Here is a 13733-nt window from a genome sequence, read left to right as displayed (position 1 = left end):
GGGTAGAGTAGTTAAGAACAGAGTGTCAATCTTGTATCTAAAAGGAGGAAACTACTGAACAGATGAGGTAGGGTTATCACTCGATGATTTATTAGTGAGAATTTTTATTCATTTCATCCACCTGCACCTTAGCAACAATACTAAAATGATAGGAATAGTCCAGAAAAGAATGATGAAGAGTATTTTAAACCTGGAAAATCTCCCCAGTTCTGAGAGTAAAGAAGTTAAAACTGTTTAAGCTTGGGCATCTTAAATGTATTATGATACACTAAGCTAGTGGATTGCTTTGCAGAACATTATCTTTGCTGTGCTGGCTGCTCAGAGGTGTGTTCTTTACCTTGTGGACAACACACAGTTGTTTTTTTCCTTGAGGACAAGGATGTTAGCTGTTTTACTTTCCCCATGGCTGAAGGTGAACACAAGAACCTCTGCTGCAGAGTCACTAATTCAGTATCTTCTTGCTGCCTGACAGTGACTTACCCTAAAGTGCCGCCTCCCCAGTGAACTCAAAAATAGGTTAAATGTGACGTGGTCAGGACACAAAAGTACAAACATGGGAAGCTGTTTTTGTGGTACATTTAGACTAACATGGTCTAGCAGCTTGAAGCGGAAGCTGGAAATATTGAGACTGGAAATTAAAACCTAGTTTGCTAGAAATGTCAGGTTTATCAGTTGCATTCTGGTGGCTGAAATTACAAGTGTTTCTAGAAGCTTACATGGAAATTCTAACTTTGATACAGCAAATACCTTAGAAACATCTTGGATCTGATTTGTCCAAGCAGTCATATTACACAAATAATGATATTTCCTGTTAAAAATAAATATATTTATAAGCAGAGAAAGTTTCAAGGTTTCTTCTGCCTCTTTGACATGTGCCAACAGCAACCATACTCCCAGGTGCATAAGTGGTAAGGATGTCTGGACTGAAAATCAATATGTGGACTATAGCTATTCTGATTTTAACAGACCCTTTAACAATTGTTATTTCTTTATAAACAACCCCTCATAAATTAGAATTTGATCATAAGGAAAGAGAAGGCACAGCCAGTGGCAAATGAGATTAAAGTTAGGAAAGGTAGGATGAAGGGTGAGTTCTTACTCATGCATGTCAGCATCAAGGTCGATTCCATTAGCATTCAGCTGAAATGTGAGCTTCTGAACATCTTGTCATTACTGAAGACACGTCTGCAGAAAGGTTGCCCAAGATACATTTATGTAAGATCTGCATAATGCCTTTTGAATTTCTCTGTAAAATTTGTGTTTCTTCTGGTTAATAACCTGCTCCCATGCTACTTAATAGGACATTGCACTCACCATTTCCTTCTCCTTAACAGCTTTTCCTCTTTTTAATGTCTTTAGACAGCAAAAAAGGATGAGAACATCCATTTACTTACAGCCTAAATCCTGTCCCAAACCCCTGTTGCATCTGGAGTGCCACAAAATCCCACAGAAAAAACACTTGTCACCTGAATCCATAGAAGATATGAGGTTCAGTATCTGAACTGAGGTAAAATTTGCACATGATTTTTAATGTCACTGGGGATTCTTAGGAAAGCACATCCAATGCTATTTGTTTCAGCTTTTCTTCTTTGAAAGTTAAAATTATATTTTCAGAAATATGCAGAGTTGCTTTGGTTTTTGCACATACAGACATACACACAGACATACACATACACACACATAGATGCATATTAAAGGCCTTGCAGAAAATATGAGCCAAAATCTGACAGGAGTCATTATTCTGTCAAAATTTCATTGCAGGAGCCTTAGACACCAGCACTCTCAGCTCTTCAAGAGCAGGACCTGATGTACAAGGTTAATCACAAAGATTCATTTTGTTGAGGGATCAGAAACCCAAAGCTGGCTCTATGTAATACCTAAATCCCTTAATGCAACTAGCAGTTCCACTGTGCTTCTGTCCTCTAAAGCTGATGCTTTCTATTAATTCCAGATACCTGTGCATTCATCTTTCTTTTCAGGACAATTGCTAACAGAAGAGTTTTGTGGTTGAAAGAAAGGCAAACTTGCAGTTCAGAGAGACAGGAGTTAAACTGCTGGCCTGTTTGTAGTTAATAGGACTTTTATTACTGCCCTCAGTTCACTATTTCACCAAACATGTTTGATTATGCAAAGTTACACTGCTGTATTGTTTTCTGTACATTTATTCACATGCAAATGAAAATCAGAAACGTTTCTGAACTCTGCTTTTCACATAGCGATGAAAGGTTTTCCCAGAAAACATATAACATGAAAAATTGCAGGTGTATGGGTATTGCTCTCTAATAATTTCTGTGATGTAAAATCAAAGCTCCAATCTATTGACTCCTAAGGATAAGACTTTTTCATCAAAAACTTTGGACTATGACAAGACAAAATCCTACCTGGAAATCATCCAAACTGATGGTACTTAAAACCTGAATCCGAATTTTGTTCTTTCATATGGTATTTATCAAGATTCAACAGAACACGTGGTAACCCTACAGCTGATTACACTTCTCCATCTCACCATGAAGTCAGGGAAAATGGAATGGAATAACTTACAAAGATGAGGACAATGTGAACACGATACTCCTGGACTAGCCCCTTTTCTCTGTACCACTTCAAATAGGTAGTGAAAGCTGGCTAATCACATTAACATTTAAGGACATTATTTTACAAAAATGGCTAGGAGATATCTTTGTTCATACCACTTTGTAAACAAATGGCCTGAACAGAAAATATGCTTTGTGTGAATCTCCCATTCATCAGACTAACGACACAGAACAACTAGATTGTGTAGAAATCTCAGTGCAGTTTGTGGAAATAGAGCAGAGGCTGCAATTCCCAAAGTGGTTCAAACAAACAAACAAACAAGCAATCTGTCAGAAAGTCTGAAAAGAGAATAAATACTGTCAGTTTCTTCTGCACCAGGAGAGCTACAAGAATCTCCATATGTTTTGAGATGCTTTCTGTCAACCTCTTTGGCTGGTCCATGATACAGCTGAAGTAATTGTATGATAGACATTAATGTACATATAGCAAAAAGACATTATCTGGCTAAAATTTGGAAATGTTTCTTTAAAAAAACCCGGACATGAGCTACTTATATGACACACTGATATAGCCTTAACTCTCAATGGCCCTGTGTCCTAAGAATGAGGATTGACAGGTGATAAATGAGATGGAAGTTATAGTGCAATGGAGATATGATTGCAAATTATTTTGCTGAAAATGGCCTTTCTGCTTCAAAGATGGCCACAAATATTCCATTACAAGTTGAGTGTGAATGTGTGTAAAAAGATAAGGACACTATCTACATTTACCTACTCTGATCCCAGTTGGCTGCAAAAAGCAGAAGAATCTTCCTGCCACAGTGGTCGCGATTTTCCAGTACTCCCGGAAACCCATCTGTCAGAGCCCGTTTGATTCCTGGATCATCAGCCTTGAAGTTTTTGAACATATCCAGATTTAATTGGCGGTATTGGAAGTACTGAGCCAGCAGTCTGAAGGCCTCAGTTTGGTGAAACTTTCTGGCTCGGAGAAATCTCAAGATGAAGGCATCATCTGTACGTAAAAACCCAATGTCAGGCCTCGTGATGATCATGTCCCTGACTTGCTGGATATCCTGGTGCAAAATGTCTGGATTTTCATTCAGTTCCAGGCGGGCTTTCTCTATAGTCTCTGGACTAAGTCCAGCTTGTAAATGGGTCATCTCTGCAAAAACCTCTTTTCCAAATCCTTAACTTCAGATATTTTAGTAGAAGTGCTGATCCCATTCAACTGATGGTCCGCTGTGAGCGTGAGCCATTCAGATGCTTTTTGCTATCAAGCTGATATTTAACAAGTAAAAGCAAAGGGCTTTTTTTTATTCTTGCAGAGTAACAGGCAGTTCACACGTACTATAATCCATCCAAAGGAAATTGTTGTTTATTCCACCACTTACTAAAAGACAAAAAATATAAAAGAAAGATTAAATGTGTATATAAAGCTGGTAGGAATGCATTTCTGAATTTATTTAGCCATAAAATTTCTTTGTGTAGGAGGATACAAGTCACATAATTTCAGAATGGGTGCATTTAAGATTAGGCAGTCACTAACATCTTGAATGTATGTTTTCAGGTTTTCAGAAAAGCAGTCTGATTTGTTGACAATTAATACTAAGCTGTATCAACTTGCTATTAGAATGCACTTCTCAAAGTTGTCTTACAGAAGTGTGGGAGTTGCAGCATCCCTAACTTCAAGCCAAGGATGATAACAGCAAAAATAATAGTACTTTTTTTTCCACCATTAACGCGATCAACATTTCAGCTTCATAAGTAGACAGATTTACCCTCACCATACTAAGTAGAACTGTTTGATTTGGTTTTATCACCTGTACTATCAGCTTGTAGCTCTCTTTGAATAAGATTCTGAGCTGACTGTAAAACTGATTTTTGAAAAACCCAAAACTCCATCAATACCAGGGATAATTTCTACCTTTTGGAAATTCACTGGAAATATTTCCCATTGAGACTCAATATGTCTTCATGGGAAACTTCCCACAGATAAGGTTCTTGATGTATCCAGTTTGGCAGGGTTGGTGTTTTAGTTGAAAAGAGATGTATTTTATTTAAAATTCCTTTTTTCAGCATATTGTAGCTTTCCTGAATACCTAGTTCTGAATTTCATTTTGATTTTGGTACTTTACCTAGAATTTGCTTTTACAAGTGTTAGAAGAAAGTCTGCTTAAGCTGTTATGTACGAGCAAAATGGTACAGTGAATCTCTTACATTTCAGTGACATAATTAGCAAGAGACTGTCATCGAAGTCTGCGTAGCTACACTTGTGTGAGATAAGATCAAGGTCTGTTCCAAAGTGATATGTGTGTGAGGAAAGATCAAGATCCATACAACTTTTCAGCCATCACAGGAACAGACAAGCAAACCATCCCCCACCCCCAGCTTAACTGATCTCTCTAATTTCTGAAAAAGAAAAATGGGTTTTAAAAATTTAAAGGGAATCCCTCAGTAAAAAACATACTTTTTCTATTTGAAGAAAGCTGTTTGGAAAGTTATGAATTATTTATAGAAAAACAACCATTTCATTCAGCTACTCCCCTGAGTTCAGCATTCTCAGATCAAAGAAAGGGAGAGCAGCAGCCAAAGCATTTCTCGGTCCTGGATTTGCTCAAAGTTATGTCGCAGGACCTGGAAGTCAATGAGCTCAAGGGATGCCTCAGTTCCCTGCTTTGTGACCTTGCATGTTTTTGATAAAAAACTACATTTTAGATGCCACAGCTGCAGCCCCAGGATGAAATCGCAAAATTTAAATACAGAGTGTTTCTGCGTATTTGCTTAAAGGACATTTGTGGTGGGAGATAAGCTTTTCATTTAACAGCAATAGGAATTGGACTTTTTGTTGTGAGTGACACAAAGGAAAGTTTATTAAGCATCCTCTTTCTGTATTCACTGTGGAGCTGGAGTTGAAAAGAGCTACCTGCAGAGCAGAGTATCTGATGATTGATCAGCCTGGGAAAACTCGAGGAAAGGCAGAGCTGGGAGAAAAGAGGGCTTTGAAAAGGCACTACAGAGTGCAAATGATTCCAGAAAACAAGTCTCCAGGTTTTGAGGGGTAGTCCATGAGTGCAGGCCATTACATTCTTAAATAAATTAGAACTGTAATAAAGGTGGATTCCTTATATAAAAATAAAGCAACAGTTATTTTCTTTACTCTTGCCTTTATTAGACCAAATCAGACTAATTCCAATCAACTGAATTCCACTGATGTAAAATTACAGTAGGCCATAGAGAGACCAGGCTAATATTTTATGACTGAAATCTCAAATTAATTGTGACATCAGCATTTTCTTGCATAAATCATGGGTTTAGTTACAATTGCCTCCATGAGCTAGTTAGGAGACCTAGGGGTATTTAAGGGTGACACTGTCATTAGGGGACTGTGGTCCTCGGACTGGTCCCTCCCAAGTTTTAACAGCAAGTGTAGAGTGTGGAAACCCTTTGGTCCCAAGGGTGTTTAGCAAAGATCTGGAAGCAAGAAGCTTACTGGGGTCTGCATTAGCTCTGGTTCAGGACCTAGTATGAATTACAACACCTTTAGTATTCCTGTGGCTTAGAATCACAAAATTGTGGAATCACAAAATGTTTTCATTTGGAGGGGATCTTTGAAGGTCATCTGTCATGGGCAGGCACATCTTTCACTGGATCGAGTTTTTCAAAGCCCCTTTCCACCTGGTCTTGAACACCTCCAATATCTGAGCAATTACAACTTCTCTGGGAAATTTGTTTCAGAGATTCACCACCGTCATCATAAAAATTTTTTTTCTTGTTTATATCCAATCTGAATCTATCATCTTTCAGTTTAAAAATGCCCTTTTACTACAGGCTCTAGTAAAAAGTTGGTGGCCGTCTTTCTTGTAGTCCCCCTTTAGGTACTAGACAGCTGCTGTAAGGTCTCCCTGGAGCCTTCTCTTCTCCAGGCTGAACCACCCCAACTCTCAACCTGTCTTCACAAAAGAGGTGCTCCAGCTCTCTGATCATTTTTGTGGCCCTTCTCTGGATCTGTTCTAAAGCATCCAAGGATTAGCAGCAGACAACAATGACACACACACAGTTCCCAGTGGTTCATCCATTTTCTAGGAGTTTATGTGAGTAAAACTGTACCTTCCTCTGCTACTTTTCTGTCTCCCACCTCCACCAACATACTTCTTTGGCAATAAGAAAAATTCTTGAAAGGTCAAATGCAGTCTGCTCCAGAAGAAAATGAGATTTGACCAAGGAAATAAAGTCTGGACTTTTTTATTGGTTCGCCAACTATTTAATGTCAAAATTATTCTACTTATTTTTATTAAAGTTTCCTACTGTTTTTAACTAATTTAAATGCTCAGAATTATCCCAAGGTGAGGGAGATCCAGTCCTTTCTTGTCAGATGCTGTTGCCAAAAAACAACTTGCAAATAGTAATTCTAACAGAAGATCCATTTTTAAATGCATTTCAGAGTATTCTGATAGTGAGCTGAGCTATAACCATGGATTACAGTTATCTATAGATTATCCTGATTATATCACCTGGAACAGACTGCACTAAAATACTTTATTGGTGTGAAGTTATATATTGCAAAATAATCTAAAATATGTATGAACAATTTTATCACTCTCAGACTTTTAGGGAAATCATGAAGTTAGCAATCCACACTAGCACCATTGCCTTCAAGGAGCCTGATATACATCAGTGAATGATTTGGTTCTCCCACTGCTAACCTTGACAATAAATTTAGTGCTCCATAGCTACCCAGTTTAACTGTAGCTGCACTTTCTCAAATGGTTCTGATTTATTCTGATTCCCAAGATATAACAGAAGCTTCATCTCCATTTTCACCTCCTCCCACACATGGCAATTTCTCCTTCTCTTCCAGTGTTGTGTACAGCTCTGATCCATCTGCTAATTTTTTAGATGTTTACATCTTTGTTCAGTTTGGTGCAGAGTTGTTTTTTCTTTCAAATGAAGATACTGGCCTTCTTTTCCTATTTTGAATATTGTTGCTGTGTATCGGCACATTAGAGTGGGTTATAGTCCCAACAGCTGTTTTTCTGTCTTGTGACTCTTTGTTCCCAAGGGACTGTTTGCTCTTCTAACATCTTTTCACAGCCACTTATAATAAATCATCCCTCCAAAGAAACAAAATTCAGCCTTAAATGAAAAAAAAATTACATAGCTTTGAAACACAACATACTAAAATCAAAGCAAGGAGGGAAATTTTCACCAAAATTGTGGTATCACATACAATTTTGGCTAATTCATTTTCAGTCCCAGCAACGGAATGACGAGAGACTGTGAGTGTTCAGCATGGGTAACATACTGCAAGTGGGATACAATTTTCAGAGAAGCAGTTTATATTTTTTGCATAATCCTCAAGAAAATATTAATAATAAAATGATAGTAATATTTACTATACAAACTAAAATAAAAGAATACTTTTCCAAAGTATACAAAGCACTTTTCATTCAAAGATTTTAATATGCCTTACTGCTCTCTCTTCAGAAACAGCTTCTGGGTCAGCATTCAATCCCTGTTTGCACTGCATGCCCTGGAAAATTGGTCAAAACCTGCCTTCAATGATGATGGCAATTGTCTGGATCATTTTGTTCCTGCAACACCACTTGCTTCTTTAAGCACCTCACGTCCATTTGGCCCTTCCCCATCCAATTCAGTTCCAGAAAGATTTTAGCTGTCTCTTAATCTACCAAATGTTTTCCATCCAGTCCAAAGCTATCTGCCACGTGAAATTTCATTACCACAATTTTCAAACTGAGAAGGCACTAACATTTCATTCTCACCTGGTATTAAGAGGCATCACTGCTAAGGTTTGGCTCATCATATAATTCCTAACTCCTAGCATTTATACGGATATTAGCTGCTGAAATCATGCCAGAGAGGAAGAGAGTGGGCAGGGAAGGAGGGAAAATGGTAATATAGAATGATTTTATCTCAGAGTGTGGGTGTCATCTCATTAAATTTCTTTTTGAAAAATATTTTGATGTTAATTCTGGAAAATCTCTTAGGGTTATGTTCTGCTTAGCAGGGGTTGCTCCATAAGGTCAGGCGAGGATGAATCCGTACCTATACCTATAGGAATGGTTCCTATGGTCCTCTGTGGCCTTGTGGTGCCTTAGTAGAAGTGGAGTAGTCAGACCTAGAAGGGAACCTACCCAAGTTCCATGAACCAATTTCAAATGAGCAATGAGCAAAACTAACTCTCTTTCATCCTTGGCTGAGAGACCCTGGCATCTTCCACAGATTGTGGGGAGAAGCACAGCCCTGAGTGATTTGCCTGAGATCCCAGAGTACACATTTCCCAGAGCTGGGAACAGAACATATCTCTCCTGAGCCATAAGCCTACATGTTAACATCCAGGGAATCTTTCCTCATCATCCCCTTGACCCTTTGTCAGACTTTCTCTTATATATTCATGTCTCCCTTGCACTGAGGAGCCCAGAAGAGGACCCAATACTCCAACTGTGGCCTCACCACTACTTCTCTGTAGTCTTTCCTAAGGGACTAGATTCTCCCAGTGAACATAAATGAGTTAAATATTGTAAATATTTCTGCTCCAAGTACTGGTACTCCTGTAAATCTTCACTAGGGATTTGTTGCTTCTTGTCATTATGAAAATAGTGAATGTTTGTGACTGTAACAGCTGTGTGGGGAATTTGATGGTTTCTCACATTTTCCCAGGGTAGAATCTCTCAGCTTAGGTACAAAAGCTAACATTTCCTTCAGTTCAGTAAAAACAACACATCATGCATTCCTATTCATTCTATAATCTTCTTGCTAGTTTGAGTTAGTTACAGGTTGCCCTCAGGCTAGATCTAAATGTCCAGTGGTGGCAATTTAGCCACTGCACAGCACAAAACACGGCAGAAACTCAACTGATCTTCACTGCTCTCTGCACAGTATGTAGGGCAGGCATGTCTGCAGCACCAACCTGAAGTTGTCCTGCTATTCCTACAAGCTGCCAGTCAGGAGGAGAGACAGACAAGGTTGTCTAGCAAATGTAAAATTAAAAAACTGCCCTGTTATCTTTTGACCTAAAATGTGTAAAACTTATTAACTACCTGAATATTAAGGAATTGGACCACATGCCAAGGAGGGGAACTTATACAACACAGAAATAAAAAAGTTAAACAAAACAACTTTAACCTCAAGAGTTTGGTTAAATTTTTCTTTAAATCATAGTTTTTAAGTTGTAAATATTCACCAATCACAGATAATCTACAAACCCCTATGGTTTGCATGTTGCCTGACCTGTGGCATGCCAAAGAAGCAGCAGTTTATGAGGAACTTCCATGTCAGCCATAGTGCAAGCATCACCAAGCAAAAGCACCCTGGCTGCTATGGGACAGAGATCAGTTCCTCCAATAATATAGAAACATCTTGCAGCAGAAATTAACAGCATGCAAAGCATGAATTCTGACCCCCAAGCCTCATAAAGAAGCTATATGTAGAAATCTGACAGCACACAATCATAACATTGATGTCCAAAAATGCCTAAATGCTTTAGGAGTTGTGTTACAACACCTGCATAAAGATATACAGAAGAAAGAACAAAACATATTAACAAGATATTCAGTACTGCATGTTCAATAACATGAAGTCTATCTAATTTTGTACTTCTTTTACTCCATGCTTTGGAAAATTATGTTCTTTCAAAAAATATGAAATGGAATGGTGACTACTGTTGATTTCTGTCTTCTTTAAATGTTATGCCAGAGGAAAGTGTCTGTGGCATATCATTTTGGGAGGGAAGGGAAAGGGGAAAGGAGAAAGGAGAAAGGAGAAAGGAGAAAGGAGAAAGGAGAAAGGAGAAAGGAGAAAGGAGAAAGGAGAAAGGAGAAAAGAAAGAAGAAAGGAAAGAGGAAAGGATTTCTTCCCCCAGGAATTAATGTAGTCCTCCTGGTTTTTTTCTCTCATTTCTACTGAAGCCTGAGCACAAACACAAAGCACATAGAAACTTCTCTCAAAGTTGTAGAAATAAAGCTTAATATAACTTTATAATACTGTGTGGGTATGTTTCCTCAGTGGAGAAATGTATCAGACTTCAAGGAGTTTATTTCTATAAATATTACTGAGGGAAAATAAAACTAAGCAAACCAAAATTCCACTAAAGTGTTTGGAAATTATCAAATTAAATCAATGGGGCAGCATTAGATCAAGAGGGAAAGGAATTACAACTCATCTGATGAAAACCATGTGAACTTCTGTTCAGTTTTTCCACTCTATAAGAGACTAATGTTGCTTCTTTTTTATTCTTGATTTGTTTTGTTTAACTAGTAGCACCCAATTGTCACATCTTGTTTGTGTCTATGCCAGAGAAATGCTACAGTATGAGGCTGTGAGAGAAAATAAAACTCACTTGCCAAGCAATAGCACAATTGCTTCAATAATTGCATGCTTAAGTGAACAACTGCAGGAGTTTACATCTTTTTGAAGGAAGTATTCTCCATCATTTTGTAAGGGTGATCATTACTATTTCAACTGACATGGGCCTTTTTTTGGAAAATGAGGAGGCTGCTGTTACATATTTCAGTGAAATGACGTCTGTGTTCAAGGCATTTAGAGTTTAAGGAATTGTGACCCAGTGCTGTGGCGTGGATTCTGTAGTTCCTCCACTGCTGAATTCAGTTGCACTGCTTACACTATGACTCAGTAACACTCAGTGCAGCTCAGAATATCCCATTTCTGCAAAAGATTTTAAGTTAGAAATTATGATATAATAAATTAAGAAGGTTTTTTTTAAAAAAAGGTTGTAGTATCTTTCATTGTTTTGTGTTTGCCTTACAAAAGTCAAATTTTTAGAAAATATTCAATAGTTTTTAGAGGTAGATGAGTCAACAGAATTCTTAAAATAATCATCAGCACAGATACATGACAGCACAAGCTGCCCCTGTAAACTTCAAGGTGGGATACAGACTGCAAAGGAGGAAAAGCTCTACAAGGTAATCTGACTTATTATAGGAAAAATTAAACCCATACCTTTGCTATGCAGTGCATGGCATAATACTGTTACATAATATCTCATGTAAATGTTGGCATTGTATTAACTTTTAGTACTGGGGATAATCCACGTTATCATCTGATTACTAAGACAGCACATGAAAGCAGACTTTCTGTAATTTAATTTTTTCTTCCAAATATAATCCTGTCACTATTTAGTGATGGACAAGGAGTAGCCATCTGCTCCTTAACTTAATTATTCACAGAGCTTGTTAAAATTGAGGAATCAGCATTTTGAAAAGGGGAAACTCCCTTTCTCCTCTGACCTTCCTCACCCTCTCAGGATTAAACCAAAATTAAAGTCTGGCCAATAGCATGCATGGGGTTTCTACTGCTGTTATTTGCTTTGCATTTATTTTCTGTATGAGCACCCTCACTTCTTGCAGAGACCGAAACTTAATTCTTGACTTCCTGCAGCAAAGGACCCACATTCTAGATGTGATTCACCTCACTTCTTCCCTGCACCCATCACTGTTTACCACTAGGAAAGCAATATAATTGACTGACCTGGCACATCCCCCCTCTCTTTAATCACATATCTCCCTTTGGAATGAGTGCACCAGGTCAAAACAGGCATCAGTTTGCTGAGGAGCAAACAGGTATCTGCTGCTCTTTGATAAGCTCCTGTATGTCAGCTCTTGGCTGCAGCCTTTACTTCATTAACTTAGGTCCCAGTTTTAGTCCTTTCCTCTGCACACCTCTCATCTCTCCCAGGTCTCAAATTGGATCTGGAGCTTTCCCTTCCAACTTGTGCTCTTTTCCTTCCTTGCCCAGCACCTGGGCTGGCTGTTGAGCTGATTTTTACAGTCCCATGCCCCCTTTCAGGAAGGATTGAGGCTGGTGATGGAGAAAGAAGACAGGAGGGGAAGAAAGGGCAGGAAAGTGAGGAATGTGGGGAAACAGGGGCAGGGAGGAAAGGAGTCAAGGGAGCAGGGCAGGGAGGAGAGCAGACAGGGAAGGCAGAATGGAGGACGGCAGAGAGAAGAGAAGAGAATCAGAGAAGCGGGGCAAGGACGATTGGAGGAAGAAGAGGCAGGATATATAGGAGGCAGGAAGCAGTAAGCAGGGCAAGGAGAGGCAAGAGAGACAGGTGAAGCAGAAGAGGGAGGGGAGGTAAGGGAAGTAGAGGCAGCAGGGAAAATAAGAGAGGCAGGGAACAGGATAAGGAGACAGGGAGGGAGCAGGTCAAGTAAGAGGCAGAGGAGGCAGAGAGTAGGGAGTCAGGGCAGGCATGAGGCAAGCAGTGGAGGCAGGGAACATAGAGACAGGGAAGGCAGTGAGAAGCAGAAAGAAGCAGTCAGGGCAAAGAGCAGGTAGGCAGCAGGGACACAGATGCAGGAGAGATAGGTTGGCAGACAGGAGAGGTATGTTGGGAGTCAGGAGGCAGGGCAGTCAGGAAGCTGGGCAGGCAGGAGTGAGCAGCCAGAGCTGGCAGGAGGCAGGGAACAGGAGGAGCAGGACAGGCAGCAGGCTGGGCAGGCAAGGAGCAGGACAGGCAGCAGGCAGAGAGCTTGGCTGGAAGGAGGCAGGAGACGGAGGGAATAGGGCTGGCAGGAGACAGGCACCAGGACAGGGAAGAGGCAGAGCAGGTGCGGGGGAGCAGGGCAGACAGAAGGGGGCAGGAGGGAGCGGGCAGGGAGCAGGGCAGGCAGGAGGGGGCAAGAGGGAGCAGGCAGGGAGTAGGGCAGGCAGGAGGGGGCAAGAGGGAGCAGGCAGGGAGTAGGGCAGGCAGGAAGGGGGAGCAGGCAGGAAGGGGCAGCGGGCAGGGAGCAGGAGGCCGGGCGGGAGCGGCCGAGGCCGGAGCTGTCCGCCCGGCGGTGCTGAAACGCCGCATCCCGGGCCCGGCGGGGCGCGGGAGCGCCGAGAGCCGCCCTGCGCAACCCGAGAGAAGGCAAATCCAAATACCTGCACAGAGCCGGCAGCTGCCGTGGGGCGGCGAGGGGCTGCGTGGGGTGGGTTTTTTCCCCCTGTAGATGTCCTTCCTGCTGAGCTGTGTGGGCGAGAAAGATCTCCTGGCTCCCGGGTTCCGGCTCAGATCTCTCTAGAAAACTGAATGAGCGAGCGCCAGCTCCACGGGGCTGTGATTTTTTTTTTTTTTTTTTTTTTTTTTTTTGGTAGGAGGCGTGTGCGCCAAAGCCTGGGTCCTTCCACTGCCGTCCCCCTGGGTCCTAAGCCCTCCTGCCGCCCGCCCGGCTGCCTCCTGGC

General features: G+C 40.7%; 1 protein-coding gene across 1 annotated transcript in view; it reads right to left on the bottom strand.

Moving 5' to 3' along the window:
- The window catches only part of CLVS1 (clavesin 1), a 96982-nt gene extending 83458 nt beyond the window's left edge, over nucleotides 1-13524 (bottom strand). The window contains exons 1-2 of the mRNA XM_054003596.1: nucleotides 13434-13524; nucleotides 3303-3921 (exon numbers count right to left, since the gene is read on the bottom strand). Coding sequence (XP_053859571.1) covers nucleotides 3303-3691 — 389 coding nt within the window. The 5' untranslated portion in view covers nucleotides 3692-3921; nucleotides 13434-13524. The remainder of the gene's footprint in view (nucleotides 1-3302; nucleotides 3922-13433) is intronic.
- Nucleotides 13525-13733: the final 209 nt, after the last annotated feature.

The sequence above is a fragment of the Vidua macroura genome, chromosome 1 (assembly GCF_024509145.1).
Source record: "Vidua macroura isolate BioBank_ID:100142 chromosome 1, ASM2450914v1, whole genome shotgun sequence".
NCBI classification, from domain to species: Eukaryota; Metazoa; Chordata; class Aves; order Passeriformes; family Viduidae; genus Vidua; species Vidua macroura.
Note: the sequence above shows the minus strand (reverse complement) of the source record. Positions and strands in the feature narration are given on the sequence as shown.